At 35.2% G+C, this 23746-nt stretch overlaps 1 protein-coding gene across 2 annotated transcripts in view; it reads right to left on the reverse strand.

Annotated features, from left to right (window-relative positions):
- The window catches only part of slc38a3a (solute carrier family 38 member 3a), a 58589-nt gene that overhangs the window by 15705 nt on the left and 19138 nt on the right, over positions 1-23746 (reverse strand). Inside the window, exons 2-10 of one of the 2 annotated variants that reach the window (XM_051122051.1) lie at positions 19035-19227; positions 17988-18020; positions 17722-17818; positions 17505-17620; positions 11112-11185; positions 10430-10522; positions 8183-8264; positions 1709-1791; positions 1514-1572 (exon numbers count right to left, since the gene is read on the reverse strand). In XM_051122051.1, the coding sequence (XP_050978008.1) occupies positions 1514-1572; positions 1709-1791; positions 8183-8264; positions 10430-10522; positions 11112-11185; positions 17505-17620; positions 17722-17818; positions 17988-18020; positions 19035-19138 (741 nt within the window). In that variant the 5' untranslated portion in view covers positions 19139-19227. The remainder of the gene's footprint in view (positions 1-1513; positions 1573-1708; positions 1792-8182; positions 8265-10429; positions 10523-11111; positions 11186-17504; positions 17621-17721; positions 17819-17987; positions 18021-19034; positions 19228-23746) is intronic. The other variant, XM_051122052.1, reaches the window with a different exon arrangement.

Genomic DNA, 23746 nt, shown 5'->3' on the forward strand with positions numbered 1-23746 from the left:
GTTAAATTAGAAAAATTAATTGCATGCATTAACATGCTAATTTTGACAGCACTAGTTGATTTATTTAGTTTTTAGATGTCAGAAATCCAAGGATGAGTCAAGTTTATTGCTTAGTTGCGTAGTTTTAAAAAATGGTTTTAAAGCTCATATGTGACCCTGGACCACAAAACCAGTCTTAAATATATCAAAACTTAATTTTTGATTAGTAATATGCATTACTAAGATCTTCATTTGGACAACTTTAATGGTGATTTTCTCAATATTCTGATTTTTTTCCACCCTCAGATTCCAATTCTCAAATAGTTGCATCTCGGACAAATATTGATATACAACAGTGGAAAGCAATTTATTCAGCTTGCGGATGATGTATAAATCTCAGTTTAGAAAAAATTGAGCGTTATGACTGGTTTTGTGGTCCAGGGTCACATATATTGTATTGCTTTTTGTTGTTTAAACATGGTTTAGCTTGGTTTCTCATGACATGACCCCTTAATCCTGAAAGGTACACGTCACTGCTTTATATTGTCATTCAGTGTCACATGACCAGTCGGATGAGAGAGAGAGCATGCTAAGGTGGCTCTGTCGCCATTGTGTCTTTTCTCTGGTGCTTTTTCACAGCAGCGATAATGACTCAAGAGAAGAAGAAAGAGGCAATGTTATCATACTCAGACAGGATTGTAAAGACTGGACGGTTTCATAAATCCAGCACGAAGATGTGACAAAGCCAATGCCACACTCACACACCAGCATGAGGACAGAGTGGGAGCCGTGTGCAAAGATTAAAGCTGCCCTCCAAAACTAGGTCAGTGAGGTGCACCAAACACAACCCCACTCTAAAAATACAAGACACTCTCATACAACATCACACGCTGATCCTGCTGGTGGAAAACATGAGCACATCCCAAAATCCCCCAGCGTATTAGAAGATTTATAAACTGCTAATTGGAACTGTATCAAGATTAAATATTAATTTTCACGCTCTCAGCACCATTATTCAAAGAGAAATTTCAAAATAGCAGACTACTGCTTCGTGATTGGAATACTAAGCAGCACATGGCAACTGAAGGAAACATTTAAAGAGATAGTTCACCCAAAAATTAAAGTTCTGTCATCATTTACTTGCGCATGTTGTTCCAAATCAGAATGACGTCTTCGAACACAAAACAATATGAATTTCAGCAATATTGCACAATCATGAGTGATTCTGTACAGATTATCATACAACAGTTAGATAAACAATAAGTTAATATTGAGCAACATTTTAAAAACAATATTGACAGTTACTTTGTCAATTTTTGCTCAACCAACGGTTTTTGAACAGTAAGATTTTTAATGTTTTATAAAAAAGTCTTTTCTGCTCACCAAGCCTGCATTTGTTTGATTCAAAGCACAGGAAAAACAGCAAATTTTTAAATGTTTTTACTATTTAAAATAACAGAAAACAATAGGAGGACAAGGGAACACACAAATGATGAGACTATTTCTATTTCTTTAACAAGAGCAACAAACATACCGAAATAAGGAAGAAGACCATACAGCTGAGAGAGAAACCGCTTGTGTAGCCCAGGTACCCTGAAACACAATTACCCACAACACCTCTGTGAGCAGTCTGATCTGGGTAATACTTTTATAACGCAATAATTATGAATACATAATGCAGATGTGCAGACAAGAGGTGAGCAGAACAAGGGGTGATGAGACGACTTACCGAGCTGCTTCATTAAAGCCAGCGGCAAGATGACAGTGCATGATACAATGACGACCAGGTAATTGCCGTTTAAATACCACTCCCTGTCAAACAAATCACAGAACAAAGACAGACACAAAAACAGGGTTATACATGTTACAAAATAACCTTTTATGCACATTTGATAACTCTGTGTGAATGAAAATTTCGTACCTGTGGGAACTTTTTTGCAAGACAGGAAATACATACTAATAAGTACATATCACTGCAGTTTCCAACAGAAATGAACACTAAAGGTGGTAAAACAGCGAGCACTTGTAATCGTTTTCGTAAACAGTTATGATTACAGCTTCATGTATTTCAGAAATGTTTCGGGAACAGCGTTTTTACGTCACATTTGCTTTTGTTTTTACTGTCTGGTAGGTTTAGGTGTAGTGCAGATGGTACGTTATTTTAAAACGCTGTGGAGCATTAGAGTTATAGTGCCACTCAGTGATGACGTTTATAGTCAGAACCACTGTTAAAAAAGATTTTTGTTAATTTAAATAAAACTAAAATAAATGATGACCAAAAAACTAAAAAACTAAACAAACAAAATTAAATAAAATTATAAATGTTTCCTCGGCAAATAACTAAAATAAGTTCAAAAAGTACAAAAATTACAAAACCTGAACTGAAATAAAAATAAAGCTAAACAGAAAAATGAAGGAGAAAAAAATAAAATGGAAAAAACACACACACACACACACACATGACAAAATTACTAAAACTTAGGCTAAAATTTAAAATGAAAACAGAAAAATATAAAAATAAAAGCCAATTTAAAATATGAATAAACACAGTATACAAAATACAAAAATAACACAGATTCTTACATTCTGAATTCAAACTATTCACTGGTTTACTAGCTTATTTTATGGAAGAATTGTTTATTGTGATTATTAATACTGATGCATTTTATTCACTGTACATGTAGTTTTTTTAATCGTATTGCTGTTTCTGTTGTTTTATAAACTCAATCAGTGCTGTTTACCATGCTTAAAAGAGAAGTTCACTTTCAGAATGAAAATTTACTGTTTATTTACTCACCTCCATGTCATCTAACATGTTCAAGTCTTTCTTTCTTCAGTTGAAAATAAAAAATTAAGGTTTTTGAGGAAAACATTCCAGGATTTTTCTCCATATAATGGACTTCAATGGCGGTCAACGGGTTGAAGGTCCAAAGTGCAGTTTCAGTGCAGCATAAAAGGGCTCTACACGATCCCAGCCGAGGAATAAGGGTCTTATCTAGCAAAACGATCTGTCATTTTCTAAAAAAAAATACTAATTTATATACTTTTTAATCACAAATGCTCATCTTGCACTAGCTCGGCCTCACGCATTACGTAATTATGCACACATGACATAGGTGGAAGTTCCGACACAGTTTACAAAGCGAGCAAAGAAAGTAAAAAAAAAAGGTAAATTGACAATGTCGGACGATTTTGAAGTTGGAGGAGAAAATAAAAGTTTTTCACTCTGCCTTTCCAACGAGAAGCAACACTTGAAGACGCACATCGCAGAGCTAGTGCAAGACGAGCATTTGTGGTTAAAAGTATAGAAAATAACAGATTGGATGACACCCTTATGCCTTAGTTGAGATTGTGTAGAGCCCTTTGAAGCTGCACTGTAAAAAAAAAGTTGTTTCAACTTTTAAAAAAAGTAAGTGTTCCTTTACGTTTAGTCAACATGAAATCTTAAGTTGTACTACATGAAACGTAGATATTTGAGTTGAGTAAACTTACGATTTTAAGGCAGGACGAACACCTACTTTTTTAAGTTTTTTTTTTTTTTACAGTGTGCATTGAAACTACAATTTGGACCTTCAACCCGTTGGCTACCATTGAAGTCCACTATATAGAGAAAAATCCTGCAATGTTTACCTCAAAAAAACATTTCTATGCGAGTAAAAAAAGACAGACATGAACATCTTGGATGACATGGGGTTGGGTAAACCATCAGAAAATTTCAGTTCAGTTCAGTTCAGGCCAAAAAGCACCCATTAATTGTAATGAAACCACTGTATGGCTTGGAGTGTCTTACTGCTTTAACAAATATTGACCCATTTAACATATCCCTTGGGCATTTGCATATGGAGCAGCAGTTCTCTTATTAATTATTACAAATGCATTACATTTTCATAATAATAAATGACTGCTTACTACAGTATGTTGCTTAAATGGCTTACAGTGCAATGCATAAATTACACTGCTGAACAACACCGGGACAGGGAGGTGGTAATTATTTAGGGGGAGCAATCAGTGCCCTTCCTTTTAAATGTGATGTGTGACCGATCAGCTATTTAGACCCAAACCCTTGTGCTCAATCACAGGCCAATTTAGAGGAAATCCTCTCTCTCTCTAACTCGTCCTAAAGCTGCTAATCTTGTTATTCTGCCCCCCATTAAGACCAAAAACAAGGCATCTCTCAAAGAAGCTCTGAACGACAAAGACCGAGAGATTTATTAAGGACGGCCTGTACCCTGCCCGGAAATTCAGCTTGATATGAGACAATAGAACGACTCTATCAAACCAAAGATGTTCAGTGGAGTGTAGATTTTATTAAGTTCAGATGCTATAATCTCAGTGATGTTATTGTAGGAGGTCAAGCTGAACTGGAGGAGAAGGTGCTAGACTGTGGTACTGGTTGGCTTAGGATCTGTGTGCGATGTTCATTCTCTGCCACAGAAGTTTCACATGGGCAGTAGTGTGAGTCAGCCATTGAAAGGCATGCCAACACTTGCCTGAACACTAACTTTCTCTCAACAGTTCTGCACCCCATTCACCCCTCCATGTCTAGTCTGGATGAGGACATGTCTGGGTGCAGAATAAATGGGCACATTTACATGCTCGCTCTTAACCAACTTTCTTACCAAAGTGGCTTAAAATACAGCGCACAAATTGTGGCTTTGCCAAAGAGCAAGACAGGAAGAGAAGAAAATAGCCACTTTAACACATGCAACAGCTTTTCTGCATCTGCATTGCTATCATTCACATATCAGAACCAAATTGCTGTTAAAAATCTTTTGATTGCTAGCAAAAATATCTAAACTATAAAAAAGGTTTACCTACTATACTTGCTGCCAAGTATAATCTGGTTGGAAATTATTTCGACATTTCAAAACTTGACTAGTTGAACCTCATATACACTACCAGTCAAAGATTTTTAATGTTTTTTTTTAAAAAGCCTTTTCTGCTCACCAAGCCTGCATTTATTTGATCCAAAGTATAGCAAAAACTGTACAATTCTGAAATATTTTTACTATTTAAAATAACTGTTTTCTATTTGAATATATTTTAAAATTATTTTTCCCCCCCGTGATTAATGGTAATTTTTTAGCATCTTTACTCCAGTCTTCAGTGTCACACAATTCTTCATTCTATCATTCTAATATGCTGATTTGCTGTTCAAGAAAATATATTATTATTATTATCATCAATATTTAAAACAGTTGTGAACAGTTTTTTAGAATTCTCTGATGAGCAGAAAGATTCTGTATATATATGTATATATGAGTATACAGTATATACAGTATATATATATATATATATATATATATATATTGAGTCAGTATAATTGTTTGCTGCAAGGGTGCTTTATAATGTTACAAAACATTTTTATTTCAGACAAATGCAGATAAATTTTAGCTGATTTCAACATAAAATAATAATAATAATAAATATTTTTTGAGCAGCAAGTCAGAATATCAGAATAATTTCTGAAGGATCATGTAACTGGAGTAATGATGCTAAAAATTCAACAAATTATTATAATAATAATAATACAAATTATATTTTAAAATATATTAAAACAGAAAATAAAAAATTTAAAATAGTAAAAATATTTGTTATATAAATATTACTGTTTTTGCTGTATTTTGGATCAAATAAATGCAGGATTGATGAGCAGAAGAGACTTCTTTAAAAAAAAAACATTAAAAATCTTACTGTTCAAAAACCTTTGACTGGGAGTGTAACTTAAAAAATTAAGCCGTTATTTTTGATGAGTTAAAGTTATGGAAAAACATATGTTGCTTTATCTACCTATGATATTATTTCTTTATATGTATTTCCTTCAAAAGTTTGGGGTCAGAAAGTTTTTTTTTAATATACTGTACTTTCATTCAGTAAGGATGCCTTAATTAAAAGTAACAGTAAAGACATTAATATTAAATAAGATTTCTGTTTTAAATAAATGTTGTTCTTTTGAAATTTCTATTAATTAAAAAATCCTAAAAAACACATAATGGTTTCCCCAAAAATATACTACTGTTTTAATAAATATAAATAATATAATACTGTTTTCAACATTAATAATAATGATATTGTTTCTTGATCATTAAATCAGCATATTAGAATGATTTCTAAAGGATCATGTGACACTAAAGACATAAGTAATGATTCTGAAAATTCAGCTTTCTATTACAAGAATAAATTGCATTTTAAAATATATTTAAACAGATATTTTAAACTGTAATAAAATTTCAGAATATTACAGCTTTTAGTCTATTTTTGATCAATTAAATTCAGCCTCAATAAGCATAAGAAACGTCTTTCAAAAACATTTGAAAAATCGTACCAACCCCAAACTTTTAAATGGTTGTGCATATAATCACATATTTTCGACATATTTAGTCTTACTTTCTGACAAGTTTATCCTTGTGTCGAATTAAATACAGCGTCTACATTGACTAAACTCTACTACATTGACTAAACTTTCCTGGTGTTAATTTACATAGACTGTCACACATGTAGATTCATGGGCACTGCCTGCTAAAACCGAAATGAATAGTCACTGTTTACTGCGTCGTGATCCTCCTCTCTTGCCTAGAGAGGTGAGGAATTCAAATGAGGCAGCCAAAGGTCGTTTCCGTGGAGTTTTTGAGGTGTCCTCCAGAGTGTGCGCACAGGCCTTCTGTCAGGCCGAGCTCCAGTCATCGCATCTGCAGTCGGCTTGCGTCACGGACCGTCACACACACATACACACACACCTCCTTGGCTGGGCAACAGAGTGTTATAGTCTGGAGAGATCTGACCTTCACACGCATACAAACCGGTTCTCATCAGATCTAGTCCATCTATCATAGTTCTCCTGTAACACGCACACATATTCACACAATTACGCTGGTGGGTTTTACTGGGTGACTCAGAAATCCTCAGGGACCTATTGATCTGAGAGAAACTGCACAGCTCACACACAGACACAAATTGGCAGTAATCGTTGCCAGGGGCCAAACTGATGTGGTTGCTAGCATTAACACCCTCATGCCCACAATGAAAGGCTGGTATTTTGTAAAAAAGAAACGAAATGCCATTGAAAGAGGTGCTTTTGCAGACTCGACTAATCAAACAACCTTTTTCCCCTTCGGCCTTTCAATGAATACATGCCCACACACTGCTTTCTGTCTCTCTTAGCATTTTTCTGCTCAAAGGACATTTTTATTGCTGTCATGGAGCTCTTAGTTGTGTTTCATATACGCTACTGGTCAAAGGTTTGAAATTATTAATTTAAATTTGAATGTTTTTAAATCTCTTATGCTCATCACGGCTGCATTTTTGTATCAAAAGTACAGTAAAAACTGTAATATTGTGAAATATTACAGTTCAGACGTGTTGTATTTTAATATATTTTAAAATGTAATTTATTCCTTTGATTGCAAAGCTGAATTTTCAGGAGCCATTACTCCAGTCTTTAGTGTCACATGATCTTTCAGAAATCATAACATATGACACTTAAGTCAACTTAAAATAATTTGTTACCTAGCTTAAAATTTTAAGTTCAGTTAACTCAAATCAGTTTAGTCAACTTGAAATGTTAAGTACTAAGTGACGACAATTATTTGAGTTGATTCAACTTAAAATTTTAAGGCAGCTGGGTAACAAACCCAGCTTTTAAGTTTAACAAACTTACAAAATTTTTAGTTTAGTCAACATAAATATCAGTTTTCACTTATCAATCATTTCAAGTTGACTGAACTTAAAATGTTAAGGCAGCAGGGTAACAAATTATTTTAAGTTTTGTTTTTTTTACAGTGTAATGGCTACTGAAAATTTAGCTTTGCATCACAGGAATAAATTACGTTTTAAAACCTATTCAAATGGAAAACGGATCTTTTAAATTCTACAAATATTTTACAGTATTACTGTATTCATGTGGAACATTACTTCGTCTTTTTCTCAAGTGAAACATTTGAAGCAGCAGACTTCATTTGGTTTCCATTTAATGTCACTGTCATCTAGTAAAAACAGCTGCATACATTAAACAGATCTCACGTTTTATTTGTCTTTCCAGTAAGTCTTTCTGTGTGTTGATACCTTAACATGCTTGAAACGGGTCATGTGGTAATAAAGTGTCTTAATGTGGCCAATAAACAGTGGAAAAAACAAGATGATGTATTTGTGTTACTTTCTGAGAACTAAAACACAACTTTAAACACACGCAGACATGTGTACTCACCCTGATGGATTATCCACCTTGAGAAAAGCCTGGATAACCAGTGGAAACTCATACTTTACTATGTACAAGTAGCTGGACATGGCTGTGAGAGGAGAAAGAGAGAGAGAGGATGGCTGTGAGATTCATACACACACACACAGACGCACACACACTCACATATACAGTAAACAATCTAATCCAGGACGTATTCGTTCACTCCAGGGGATTGTGGTTATTATCCTGGAAGCAAATGTCACAGTAAAGAAGAGAATCAGTTCTATATTTAGTTTTTATAAACATGCACCAAACGCAAACCAGCTTAAGGTCTTTTTCCATCACTGTAGATAAAAAAAACATTAACAGAAAGACAAAGCAATATAAAAGAAAAAATATGTAACAAAAAAAATAGAAATTCTGTCATTAATTAATGTCGTTCCAAATCTGTAAGACCTTTCTTCATTCATCTGTAGAACACAAATGAAGATATTTTTGATGAAATCCGAAAGCCTTCTGACCCTGCATAGACAGCAACTACCACAAGGCCCAGAAAGGTAGTAAGGACATCATTAAAATAGTCCATGTGACATCAGCTGTTCAACCGTAATGTTATGTAGCTACGAGAATTTTTTTGTGCACAGAAAAGAAAAATAACGATTTATTCCACAATTTCTTCTCTTCAGTGTTAGTCTTCACATGAGTGCAACGATGCATCCATATGGTGCTGCTAGAACATTCTGGGCCTTGAATGTAGTAGTTGCGTTGCTGTCTATGTCAGGTCAGAAATATCTTAATTTGTGCTCCGAAGATGAACGAAGCTCTTAAGGATTTTAGTAATGACTAATGAACTAACCCTTTAATTACTTTATATTTATTAATTACATCTGTAATTAACTGAATATATATAGATTACCAGTCAAAAGTTTTTTTATACTTGGTAAAAGCTTCATTTATTTTTGTGAAAAACTTCATGTGATGAAAGTTTTTATTGATATTTTTAAAATAATTAAATTAGGTAAAATTAGGCCTTTTTTTTTTACAAGTCAGCAGAAATTTATTTCAAGATGCAGGACTATAGATAATAATTTAATCATTTATTAAATAATTTATTATTTTATATAAATTACATAATTAAATTTATTGTATCTAACTTATTTTCCGATTGACAGCAAGTTAGAATTATTTGATTTCTTGTTTATAACTGAATAATTTACAGTAATTTAGAATTGAATATTTAAACAATTTCACTGCATATGTGAATATACATATGGTGTTTATAAATATTGATATACACTACCAGTCAAAAGTTTTTGAACAGTAAGATTTTTAATGTTTTTTAAATAAGCCTCTTCTGCTCACCAAGCCTGCATTTATTTGATCCAAAGTATTCTGAAATATATTTACTATTTAAAATAACTGTTTTATATTTGAATATATTTTAAAATGTAATTTATTCCTGTGATTTCAAAGCTGAATTTTTAGCATCATTACTCGTCACATGATCCTTCAGAAATCATTCTATTGTTCTGATATGCTGCTCAAAAAACATTTATTATTATTATGTTGAAAAAGGTGAGGAGAATTTTTTCAGGTTTCTTTGATGAATAGAAAGTTCAGAAGTACAGCATTTATCTGAAATAGAATTATTTTGTAAAATTTTAAATGTCTTTATCATCACTTTTGGTCAATTTAAAGCATCCCTGCTAAATAAAAGTATTAATTTCTATAATTTCTTCCTTCTCGCTTTATTTCAGATAAATGCTGATCTTTCTATTCATCAAAGAATCCTGAAAAAGTGTACTCAACTGTTTTAAATATTGATAATAATAATATTAATAAAATGTTTCTTGAACAGCAAATCAGCTTATTAGCATGATTTCTGAAGGATTATGTGACACTGAAGACTGGAGTAATGATGCTAAAAATTTAGCTTTGATCACAGGAATAAATTAGATTTTAAAATATATTCAAATAGAAAACTATTTTAAATAGTAAAAATATTTCACAGTATTACTGCTTTTGCTGTATTTTAGATCAAATAAATGCAGGCTTGGTGAGCAAAAGAGTTCAAAAACTTTTGACTGGTAGTGTATACACCAGGATAATGAAGAAATAACATATAACAGAATGATGACCTAGATTGTCTGACCGACACTGGCAATCTAAGTCCAGTCGCTCTGTCTGCAGGGGTGTATATGTGTGCTGTGTCCTTGACAGGTCACAAAGCAATACACTGTGTCTCCTGAAACATGACGTTTGACAAAGTCTCACCTCCAATGTTCTGAAGGGTGATTGCAATGCCGGCAGCCATCTTGCCTGGTGTGCCAAAGGCTCGAAAGCCCAGTTGTTCATAAGCTCTAATGCCTGACAACAAAGAAAAAAGATGTGAAATCCATACATTGCCCAAATGTAAGGTACAGCTAGACCCCAAAAATATCTTTTTTCTTCCTCTTAATAGCAATAATACACTTAAAACAGCATGTGACAATAATAATAATATCCCAAACAAGTCTTTTAACACTAACTGTTTTTTCAGGTTCTGTTTGATCACTTGAACAACTGTCATTAAGTAATATGTATATCATGGTATACAGTACGTAAGGTAACCAACATAGGTTTGGGGAAACAATGTAACCATGGGCTTATAGTTGATATAGCACTGACAATGACAGTCACAACTGATCAAGCACAGCAGACGCCTGGCTATTTTTAGCCTAATGCACACTAGAAATATTCTGGCCAATTAAAATCTCTCACAGAGGAGAGATGCAGATGGTCACTGAGCCAACAGCAAGAGCAATATCACATCAGTTAACACCTCCATCTAAACTGGCTCTTCATTTTAGCTCAGGGCAAAGGTTCAGGAACAGTTTTCATATCCAAATCATATTCTTAACAACAGAGGAGAGCTTTACACTGGTAGCGGGTCAGTGAAATGAAATAGCCTACTCACCCACAACGCCTGAAGATTTTAGCAGCAGGTGAATGGAGTATGCAGACAGACCAGCGACAGCAGTGAGGAGAATTCTGAAAGACAGAAAAGACAAAATAACTGCATCTGGAACCACATGTCACTGTCAAGCACAATTGTGGTTATGTGTGGTATTTATAGAGTACTTTAGAACAGCTATTGGCTCAAAAGCACAGAACTGAAAGATTTTAGGATCCCACTCAAGACACAAAGTAACATCCTAGGTTAAAAACAAGAAATGAAATATATCAATGACAATTATAGAAAAAGCAGTCATAAAAAGGAATTTGTTGAATTTGCATATATTTTTTCAAAATATGTGCGTTCTGCAGCATTTTTGCTTTTGAAAACCATTTGTAAGAAGAAGTCCATTAATTATCAGAAAAAAACTGCCACACAGACATGATTTCTGTCTTCATCTGAACTATTTTTTAAATTCTATTTGGCTGTTTTTTTTGTTTTGTTTTTTGATATTTGCATTAAAGCTACATATACTTGGTAAAAGCTTAATTTATTTTTATGAAAAACTTCATGTGATGGAAGTTTTTATTTATAATTTTAGGTAAAATTAGGCCTTTTTTACAAATCAGCAGAATTTTATACTATAGATAATAGATAATAATTTAATAATTTATTAAATAATTTATTATTTTATATAAATTACATAAATTAAATTTATTGTATCTAAATTATTTTCTGATTGACAGCAAGTTAGAATTATTTGATTTCTTGTACTTATAACTGAATAATTTACAGTAATTTAGAATTAAATAATTAAACAATTTCACTGCATATGTGAATATAAATATGCTGTTTATAAAATTAATATAGACTACCAGTCAAAAGTTTTTGAACAGTAAGATTTTTAATGTGTTTTTTAAGAATTCTCTTCTGGTCACCAAGCCTGCATTTATTTGATCAGAATAGCAGCATTTATCTGAAATAGTAATCTTTTGTAACATTTTAAATGTCTTTATCGTTACTTTTGATAAATTTAAAGCATCCTTGCTAAATAAAAGTATTAATTTCTATCATTAAAAAAAAACAGTTATTTTAAATAGTAAAAATATTTCACAGTATTACTGATCTTGCTGTATTTTGGATCAAATAAATAATAAATCTTTTTTTGACTGGCAGTGTATAGAACGTAGATCAAAAAAATGCAGGCCTAACTCTAAGAGTTGAAAAGAGGTAAGATGGAAAAATACTAGACGGCATAATCGCAAGTCCCAGATAAACCCATAAACGCAATGGCACCCTCCAGCTGCCAACATCTGGACAAACATCTCAAGCTGGGAACCCGAAATACGCTCTACTGACTCTTTTTCCCCCATCCAAATGTCCTGTTTAGTCGCTTTTTCTAGGTCCAGAATGTCTTGGCATCTGTACTGACCAGGCCTAACCACCCTCTCTGCCAAGCACTCAGTTTCAACTCCGCACTTTCTCACGTTTTCCCTTTTCCTTCTTTTTTCCAAGTGACGTGGCCGAACTGCAGGAGGAGAAGTCAACGAGTGCAGTTCTGCTGAAAACTATGGGGCTCTGACTCACACAAGCTCTAAAATGGATATTCAGCATAAAAAACCCTCCCAGCCTTAACTAACATTCCACTCCTATTTAATAAATAAGTGGAGCACAACTAGCACAGCTAATCGCACACGTTTAATAACAAATTACGCTGGAGGAGGCAGCATTACGAGATTATAAAGCTTCGAAAAATCGGAGACAGAATATGCGATTTGTTCACCAGCTGCAGTGTGTTAGTGGATGCAGCTGGCTTGAATGAAGGCACTATGTGATCAGTTCAGCATCTAATCATCTTCTTTAGCAGCTGATTTTGATGAGCTATTTGATATCGTCCAAGCTACAAACTACACATAAAAAGTGCTTAATTTAGCAGTTATAGCTGTTTCAAAACCTTCTAAACTTCCTAACTAAAATGAAATCATATGAGGGACTCGTATGCAACTATTACAGAAGGTTCAAACACTCACTGATGCTTCAGAAGGAAACACAATGCATTAAGAGCCGGGGGGGTGAAAACTTTTGAATTTGAAGATAAGGGTAAATTTGACTTATTTTGTCTTCTGAAAGTATCTTCTGTAGCTTCTGAAGGGCAGTACTCAATGAAAAAAAATACGATATTTAGGCAAAATAAGAAAAATGTACACATATTCATTCTGTTCAAAAGTTTTCACCCCCCTAGCTCTTAATGCATTGTGTTTCCTTCTGGAGCATCAGTGAGCGTTTGAACCTTCTGTAATAGTTGCATATGAGTCCCTCAGTTGTCCTCAGTGTGAAAAGATGCATCTCAAAATCATACAGTCATTGTTGGAAAGGGTTCAAATACACAAAAATGCACATTTTTAACAGAACATTTTTTCAAATTAATATTCATTTTCTGTTAATTAATTTCATCTTAGAATGAAATGCATCAATAATCAACATTTCTCTCAAATAATTTGCCATATTAGGATTTTTAAATCTGAGATCAAGACCAATCTTGAATGCTATGGTGCTAGAACGTCTTGTTAGAACCTGAAGACAAATTACTGTTAATTTAGTATCTCACACAATTTACTCTTGAGCGTCTGGACGTGTTTCTTGTTTTATTGAAAACCGTTTACCCAAGTGGCTTCATCAGTTTTTAAATGAATAGCAAATGGAGGAAGAAGTGGATGACTCTGAGAAGTGGCACGCTGTTAATTGAGACTCCAGCAGTACTCTGTCACTGAGGCTATTAAAGATGATTTTAATTGAGAACGAATACATGAAATTTTAATCGAGCGTGGCGCTACAGCAGATCATCATAGTAGATATTCATTTGACTTTTTGGCATATGTGACCCTGGACCACAAAACCAGTCTTAAATAGCATGGCTATATTTGTAGCAATAGCCAACAATAGACTGTATGGGACAAAATGATCAATGTTTCTTTTATGCCAAAAATCATTAGGATATTAAGTAAAGACCATGTTCCATGAAGATATCTTGTGAATTTCCTACCATAAATAAATCAAAACTTAATTTCTAATTAGTAATATGCACTGCAAATGACTTCATTTGGACAACTTTAAAAGAGATTTTCAAAAGCAATATTTTGCTTTACAGATTCCAGATATTCAACTACTTGTATCTAGGGCCAAATATTGTCCTATCCTAACAAACCATACAACAACGGAAAGCTTATTTATTCAGCTTTCAGATGGTGTATAAATCTCAAAATGTAAAAAAATTGACCCTCATGACTGGGTTTGTGGTCCAGGGTCGCATATGTACTTTGCATGACACAATTCTTGCTCCTACTTATAAATGCATGTCCTTGAGCAATAACATTTCGCAGTAAACCACAGGAGGCCAAATTTCAAGGCAAAAGTTAGAGATTTTTGTTTGTCATAATCTTGCACAAAGACCTGCTCTTTCAAAGCCAATCAATGGAGTTCTTACATATGTTTAATTTAGGTAAAACATTATCCCACGTTTCTCCTTCAAAACAAATCTGTTTTTATCACCTGTTTGGACTCATTCTGACGGCACCCATTCACTGCAGTGGATCCATTGCTGAGCAAGTGACGTAATGCTACATTTTCAGTTGAATTATTCCTTCAAATCATACCGAAATTGCAGATTTACTGCAGTTTGTTGAAATCGAGACAAATGTAAGATTACTGGGGTCTTTTTCTCAGGAGAAATCTGTAAAGCAGGAGCCTGTTTGCCTCCATTTAATCTCACTTCTATAAGAAAAGAGGAATAGGAACTCCACACATTTTGTGATGCTGGATATTCATAAGTTATCCTTGTTTGTGATGTTGTGCATTTCTCAGAGTCGTGGATTCACTCTTGCCTTTAGGGAACGGCTGCCAAGATTCGAAGTGACACAACAAAATCAAGCCTGAAGTCAACCCACAGCTCACACGGACAAAAGCCAACATCAACATTGCAGAATCTGTCCTCTGTCTTCATCTATATACACCATTTACAACAATAAACAGCACAGATGCTGCTATGGAAAATTTATGATAGCATATACAATACAAAATGCTCATCATAAAAGCAATAAAGCATATAGAGGAATACAAAGAAAATGTTATTATACTACCACACAGTACATCACATCCTGAGTCTCCACAAGAGCAAGGTCTAAGAACCTCCCACAAACCTCATGAATTCATTCCTAAGAGCTGCAGTATTATTGAAAGGAGTATTAGCTGCATTATTAAATTGTGTCTGGGATTGATTTATGAGTAGCCCGAAGCCACAATCAGCACTGGGGAAACAGTTCATAGATCAGACAGGTACCAAATGTACTAGAGAATCGGGAGTACGGAAAGTTCAATCGTGCCAAATATCTGAACCCCAGTCACACCAAACAGCTCAAACCTAAAGCCCTCCCAGAACGGAAAATAAAAATCCGCTGTACATTGCTCAACCCGGATTAAAAGGCCTGACTGGTTTTCATAAAGCATGTACAATGTAATCTTTACGATCACAGCAGAGAGCCCATGATAAGTAGCACAGACCATTAGATCATAACTAGACGACAGACCCTTTGTTAACCAAAGTAATACAGCGTGCCTGGCGTGAACGCAGAGCTCCCGTGCACAGTGAGCGTCCTGGTACAGCCCGCTCAGCTCTACTGAAGGTCATTTCAGGAAACAAATCTCTCCGCCAATCTGACTTTTCCAATAAAGGCTGCTTTACTAGAGGATTAATACAGCGGGAGGACCAGTTCACAGAATGGAATTAACACAGATCATAATAAACTGCAGGGAAGCTGTGACATTGTGATCAATTTAGCTGAATAAAAGCATTCATTTCTTTAAAAAAAAAAAAATCTTACTGTGACCCCAAACTTTAGAACAGTAGTGTACATTGAGTCAAATATACACTCTTAAAAATAAAGGTTCTTTATTGGCATTGATGGTTCCATGAAGAACACTGAACATCCATGGAAGTTTTTAAATGCAGAAAAGTTCTTTGTTCTTCTTAAATGTTCTTTACAGTGGAAGAAGGCTCTTTAGATTGGTAACTTTGGGGAACCAAAAATGGTTCTTCTATGGCATCACTGCAAAAACATACCTTTGGAGCCTTTATTTTTAAAAATGTACAGACCAGAATCTCATTATAGGTTGTGTAAGATAAAGCAAATACTTTGCAAGGATTCATTAATATGAGTTATATACTGATTTAACAGCATGATGACAAATTAATTAGCATATTACCACAATAAACTCATTAGGATACATATTCAGCAAGAACGACAATGCCATTCATTCTCAATAAAAATATATTTGAGTAGCAGTAAAAACATTATTAGTTCTTGCTCTAATGTTTCCCCTCAAAGAGGTCTACGAAGGTATCAAATGCACAATGATTTTATTAATTCTAGCTAGTTACAGCCCTATGAAATCTGTTTTATTTTTTCCCAAATTCCGTTTTATTTTTTTCCAAATGCTGTTTTTTTCTGTTATAATTTTTTTGGATTCCTTTTTTGTATGTCTTAAGGTTACATTTAAAATAATAATCAAAAAGCACATCTAATTATTTGATATCATTAAACATATACATTTTAACAGCAAACAATTAAAAGTTTGACAAAAATTACATTTTTAAGGCCCTATTAAAATGTTTTTTTTCCTCAAATTCAGATTTTTTTTAATCAAATTCTGTATTTTCCATTAATTTTCACAAAATTTTAAGTCAAGAGCATCTCTAATTCATTTATTTTATATATATATATATATATATATATATATATATATATATATTTTTTATATATATTTTTTCCTGAAATACTGTGTTGTGTATTTATATTGTTCTAGTAAACAATTTCTCTGATAAATATTTTCTTAAAAAACAATGTTTTAATATTATTAGTAGTAGCACTATCATTACATTAAGTGCTATATTTCTGTCACAATTTCTTCAAGCTAAACCAAACTTATTTTGACGGGTTGCTGTGAAGACCTTTAACTTTCTGTTTGTATATGACATGACGATTTAAGTTTTTCTGAAAAGAAACAGTACAGTGCTCATAAAGTGACTCAAAACAGTTCTAGAGATTATATTTGTGTGTTCATGTACTTCATGTTCATGTGTGGAGTAAATGAAAATGCGCGTCTGAACATGCAGGATTCATATTTAAATAGACCTTTTATGGCTTAATATTTACAGACACTAGTCCATATCATGTTTTGATTTAAGCGTATTGACCTACTTTTGATTTATTCATCCCAAATGTTGCAAATTTCGTGACATTCCACGTTATACAGTAAATTCCATTTTTGCGATTCCGTCCGTGTTTTCACAGGGCCCTACTCAAAGTGATTTCCCCTACAATCTGAATGCACAGAGTTTGATCTAAAACTGTAACTTACACAAAGAGGACAATGCCCGTGTTAGCCATTGCATAGGCCAATCCCAGAATTCCACTTCCCATGATGGCGTTTCCCAAGTTGAAGACGGACATCCCAAAAGAAGTCTTTCCCTCAAACTATAAAGAAAAACAGAGCAGTTAGTTTACACATTCACATTTGAAAAACATTATGATCTTTTCTGACACATACATAAAATCTTACCAAAAGCTCAACTTACGTCCGTGAAGCGAGGGGTTTTCTTGTCATCTGCGTTGGACAGGAACTCTGAGCTTTCCGCCAGGTTTGCTTCTGCATTACCTGGAGTTCTGTTGGTACTAAAAACACACATGACAACCATGTAGAATCGCCTGGCAGTGCACCATCACTGTAAACTGACTAAAGGGTTAATGCCACCAAAATACTGATTTAGGGATGGTGCTTTATTTACAGCTGTAGAAAATAACCATTTTGTTCGCTAACAATTACTCTCTCTGCATGACGTACCTGGCATTTTCAGTGCTATTTGGTACAAGTTCCCTACAGAGCAGTGTAGGAGCCGCATCCACGAAAGCACAAGAGACAGGGAAATCATAATGAACACACCCATAGATAAACACACTACTGAAGGCATGTGGGCCACAATCAGGGGAAAGTGATGTCTAGTTGAGAAACATTTCAGTTGCTTTTGTGAAGGCGAGCAGTTCTTCTACATGCAGAGTGATTTTGTTTTGCATATAAAAGAACATACAGGTGTTTCTTCAACTATGGGCACTTTTAAGTCTTGTGGAGAAAAATGATGGAAATTGGTGGAAATTATAGTTTTGACACATTTTGTGTGGTACTTTCTTGAACGTGGATTAAAGTCGTTACTTTTGTTTTCTTTCCGGACAAAAAGTATTCTCTTAGCTTTATAACATTACGGTTGAACCACTGATGTCACATGGACTATTTTAATGATGTCCTTACTACCTTTCTGGGCCTTAAAAGTTTCAGTTACATTGCTGTCTATGCAGGGTCATAATGCTATCGGATTTCATCACAAAAAATCTTAATTTGACTTCTGAAGATGAATGAAGGTCTGTAACAGCATGAGAGTGAGTAATTAATGACAGAAAGTTCCTGTAGTTAAAGAAACACCCATACACATTAATTCGCACAAAACATCACAATCACAGACACGTTGGAGCTTTGAACATAGCTATGAAAGCATAACATCAGTGCTACTGAATGTGCTCAGTGATGTCTGAACTGTGCTGTTCGGTGACATTTAGGACTGTGATGACAGACAGGCTTCACCTTATTAAGATGACATGACTGGATGCTTAATGCTAGCTGGAAGATACTGCAAAAACACACACTGATGTTCACACATACTGTATATATGCGCTGCCAAAAGCTTAAGGCACCTCTAAGATAAACTGAATGATCGATTGAATGATAATGCTTATGTCAACTGAAACTGTATTGCTAAATCTATACACATTGGATGACTGACAATAAACCATCCTTAACCAGACAGACATTATATTGCACCCTTGAGCGAATACTTACTGAGCTGCATCTTCTGATTGGCTTTTTATTGCAATCGCAGTTGTCTCCTCGCCAGCTTCGTGCCCCTTCCCATTGGGGATAGTGTTCATCTCAGCGGGCTCCATGCTTTCAGAGCGATTATTCTCGGTCTTCAAGTGTGAGTGTGTGAGAGAGAAAGATCTATAGAGAAACTTGGTGTCAGTCCCTTGTTTTCCTATAAGAAAAGGATGCAAAAAAGAGTACATATTAATCTCAGCTTGTTTAAAGGAAACATGGTCTGTTCATCTGAGTAAAATGGAGCAGTGAAGGTACGTATTATGTAAGACCTTGAAATAGGATAGAGATGAGAACCTCAAGGCCTAAAACACACTCCATGTAGGTACATGAACATCTACAAAAGATCAGTTTTATATGTTGTTGGTTTGTGAAATTTATATTAAATGGAAACTGTGATAGTCTTTCTTCCATATTACAATGTATATCCGAGTGAAACCACTTTTTAAAGGAAAAAAAATGGAGGGCGGCACTTGATTTTGTACATCAGGAAAAGATTGGATCTTTGGGTTACCAGGACATATGAGTTAAAAATAACAATAATGATGTGTGTACACTGTAAAAAACAATTTGTTGAGTCAACTTAAAATAATTTGTTACCCGACTGCCTTAAAATTTTAAGTTCAGTAAACTCAAAAAAGTTTAGTCAACTTGAAATGTTAAGTTGTACTAAGCGACAACTTAGATATTTGAGTTCATTCAACTTAAAATTTTAAGGCAGCTGGGTAACTAACCCAGATTTTAAGTTTAACAAACAAATTGTTTGTTTAGTCAACTCAAATATCTAAGTTTTCACTTAGTACAACTTAACATTTCAAGTTGACTAAACTTTTTTTTTTTTTTGAGCTGACTGAACTTAAAATTTAAAGGCTGCAGGGTAACAAATTATTTTAAGTTGACTTAATTAGTTTTTTGGGGGTTTTTTTTACAGTGTATATGAATTATTTATAATAAATACTGCAATATTCCATGTAAATTTGTATTTTAAGTCGTTGAAACTCAATCAGCAGTAAAAGAGAACTCATTTCACAATATACAGACGCTGTTATTTTTGTAGTTATTTTTGCCACTTTTTAGGCCTTGAGTGGTCAAATACACACATTTGTATGTGTCAAAATCCCTGCCTTTGCAAGTATCCATGTAAACACAGTAATTTAGGTCTTAAGTGAAAGTAAACAGTTGAGATAGAAAACACATGTGTAACAGTATACTGGATCTGGGCAGCTCTTAAAGTGATAGCAGTCTAATATTCCTGCTTTCTGTCATTCATGTTAATCAATTAGTAGGGTACAACAGGGTTAAAGGCGCCCTGGGGTAAAAGGCGCTTTTGATATTATTTTCCTCTAAACCACTACATGGCAGAAAAATGTGGCATAGCACTTTGCAAAACATCCGCTTTTCAAGATGCACATGCAAATTTGGCTGATCCTTGACGCGATCGCGTGCAGCAGCACAAAAGTCCATTCTGTGCTTACTTGATCTAATATTTTATTCTTGAATATATATGGAGACAAGGGTCTTCTTAATGATTTTCATTTGAGTTTTGTTTAAGATAATTAAAACAGCCGTTTTTAAATACCAAAAGAATATTTAAAGTATGATATTTGGGGTAAAAAGCACCCCTGCTGTTGGGGCTAAAAGGCACAATAATTAACATGATAATTAATAAAAGGCTGACTTTTCCGTTTGTTAACATGACATTTTTAGATTCAAATGGTAAATATCATATATTATGTTGTGTGTCCATCTTAGAGATAATCACCATGTTTAGAATGAAACTATCATATTTGAAAACATATTATATAATAAAATATAATTTGTGGTTACCGCTGTAAATCTGTATTAAATTCTTTTATTTATCAAAATAAGCAGAAAAATTTGCATCAATACTTTGTGCCTTTTACCCCATGTGTGGGGTAAACAGCCCCCTTGCCATCTCATACATTTACAAGATTTTTAAACAAAATAAACAACTTGTATGATTTATTGTTCAATACAAACGTGTATATTTTTCTGCAATCATACACTTTGGGCGCACTGAATAGCACATTTTTTCCTAGGTTGTGCCTTTAGCCCCGTTGTACCCTATCATTTTTAACAACAAAAAGGAAGGTTCAAGACAAACTTTTTAAAATTAAAAAAAGGCCTCAGTGACAGACAGAACTTCCTCTATGACTTTGGCTCTCTGTATTTCTCTCATTTGTTTCTTCCATCTTGCATGACAAAACAGCTCCATCAAACCTTTGCCACTGCCAAATTAACTTTCCAAACAGCCGGTAACCTTTTGCACGACACCGTGCAACTGAATAAGTCGTCACTTTCCTAACTCTACTGAGCGGTGTTGTTTTCACTTTCCTCCTTTCACTATATGGCTCCTGATGTCTCTATAGCTGTTTTTGTGGTCTCTTCCTGCCTTCATTGGTGCCTGACTCCCTGTGGCTGCTTATGATGGACCTGTTGGAGTGCTGCGTCCTGAAAGCACAAGCTGACATGCGTCTCCAGGCTCCCATTTGGCCCCCTGGTATTCCCAATCCTGATCTGAAAGGATGGAGCCCTAGTATCACATAAGCTACAAAGCATAAACAGAAGTAGGGGGGAAGAAGAGGGGAGGGAACCTACACTCCAAACCAGCGGGCCCATTGAGGAAGGCCATGAAAGCCAGCAGAACCAGCTATGACCAGCTCAGAACCAGTTCTGGGTCCTTTGTCCATTCATCTCGCTTTTTTTGCTGCTTTCTTCCTTTGCTTTTAATTAGGAGAAGCTTAACATAACAGTCATGCTCTCTTCATGCTTGAAACTCCAGGCTGGCATAACCTCAAGTTCCCCCTCCATCAAGCTCCTTTTTTGCCTTGTACCCCTCCACTATGCCCCGCAAACGTGAACTAATAATCAAATCGGTGTGAACTCTGGGAAGATAAACTCTGGTTCATCCAGCGAGATGCCACGTTACTCGGCTTGCTGCGCAGCCACGCCGAGAGCAATGTGGTTGGGCAGCAAAGCACGGTACGCAATTGTGCATGCTGTGTGGTTTCCTGGGAACAGGGTTGGAGGAACAGAAGGGTGATTGTGCCAAGCGTCATTATACCAGTGGGGCCTCCTCGGCTCAAACTCGCCAGGGCACTCGAAGGGCTGAAAAGGTAATTCATCGGGCTCCCTAATTCAAAAAAAAACAGTGAACCTTAAATTTCGGAATGTCTCATGAAATGGGAAGTGGAACTATGATGGGGGCAGAGGTCTGTGCCTTGTCCTTCATGCACTCCTGACTGACTGTAACAAATAGACGGTTAAACGTGATTGGCCGGAGGAGTTCAAGGATGAGGGCGGAGTCAATTGAGTTAGCCGCAACAGGTCCTATTGTCACACATTCAAACACATAATAGCCACTGCGTTCACTCTGCACCATAACATGCGACGACTTTCAACCGAGTCTGAAAAACACAAACAGAATTTGTTTTCATTCTACTCCGATGTCTGGCAACACACTAGGGAAGAAACAGCTTTGCCAACTGGGTCATAGCTTAAGTTTCTCAAATAATGAGAAGTTTATTCACGGATTAAATACTGCTAGACTAAACCCGCTAGTACAGACCGCACGCTTCCGAAGAGTCATACATCGCTTTCATGCTGACATAACAATGTCCCACGTACTCAAAAAGAGGGGGGGACATGCTAATCTGTGCTCATTATGTCTGCATGGCACCAAGCAGTCACATGCAAAAAAAGCATGAACGCTGCATTTGTTGTGACGTGATGCAGTGTTGTCAAGAACTGATTTAGCTCTGTGGCTGTGAAAAGCACTTATTAGAAGTGCTGCAACGACACATCAAGGTTCATTATAAACAGCCTACGAATGTGTTTAAAGTGTCCATAAATTACTGTTATTAGGACTGGTTCATCCCTTTCTGTCACGGGATTCAACAGCGGTTAAAACGTGAGTGTGAAAGAGGAAAAAATCGACTAAGAATGGATTAGAGCAAGAGGTTGAAACAGAGAGATTAAAAATACATTTTATACTACAAGAAGAAAATGTAATGTTATTGTGGGTGGTTGCCAGGATGTTAAGAGGGTCAGAGTAATTGTGTCATGTGCCTGGTCTTTGTCTTCTGTATTCGTGTTTAAGGACTTTTATTTTGTAGTTTTTGTGTCTTATTGTTCCCTGCTTCCCTGTACCTCTGTTCCCTTGTTTGTTGCCATGGATCTTCATTGAACCACACCCACTCCCTCATCAGTTACCCCGGTTACCAATTAGATCATTACCTCACCCTGTGTATAAATAGTCCTTGTCTTTCCCCTGTATTTGGTCAGTTGTTTAATGTCTGTGATGGTTGCTCCCTGTTCTTGCCTGGTTTCTCAGTGTTCCCCGTTCTGGATTATTTGTTGTTTTCCTTGGATGTTCAATAAACTCCTGCACATAGATCCTCGTCTCATCTCCGCTTCGTTACAGAACAACTGACCAACTATGGATCTAGCAGGAGTTTATCGCGACCCTCTGAGCACTCTTTGCTCAATTTTTCAAAACGGCCGACCGATCGAATATTATGTGGAGGAGTTCCTTTATTACAGCCAGCTAGTGCCTGGAGATGACACCAAAATAAAGGACTGTTTCTGGAGTGGACTCGATCCAGAGGTTAGTTTAAACTTACCGGATGAGGACCCCAGCTGGACCCTGTCACAGTATA

This window comes from Labeo rohita, chromosome 11 (genome assembly GCF_022985175.1).
Source record: "Labeo rohita strain BAU-BD-2019 chromosome 11, IGBB_LRoh.1.0, whole genome shotgun sequence".
NCBI lineage: Eukaryota > Metazoa > Chordata > Actinopteri > Cypriniformes > Cyprinidae > Labeo > Labeo rohita.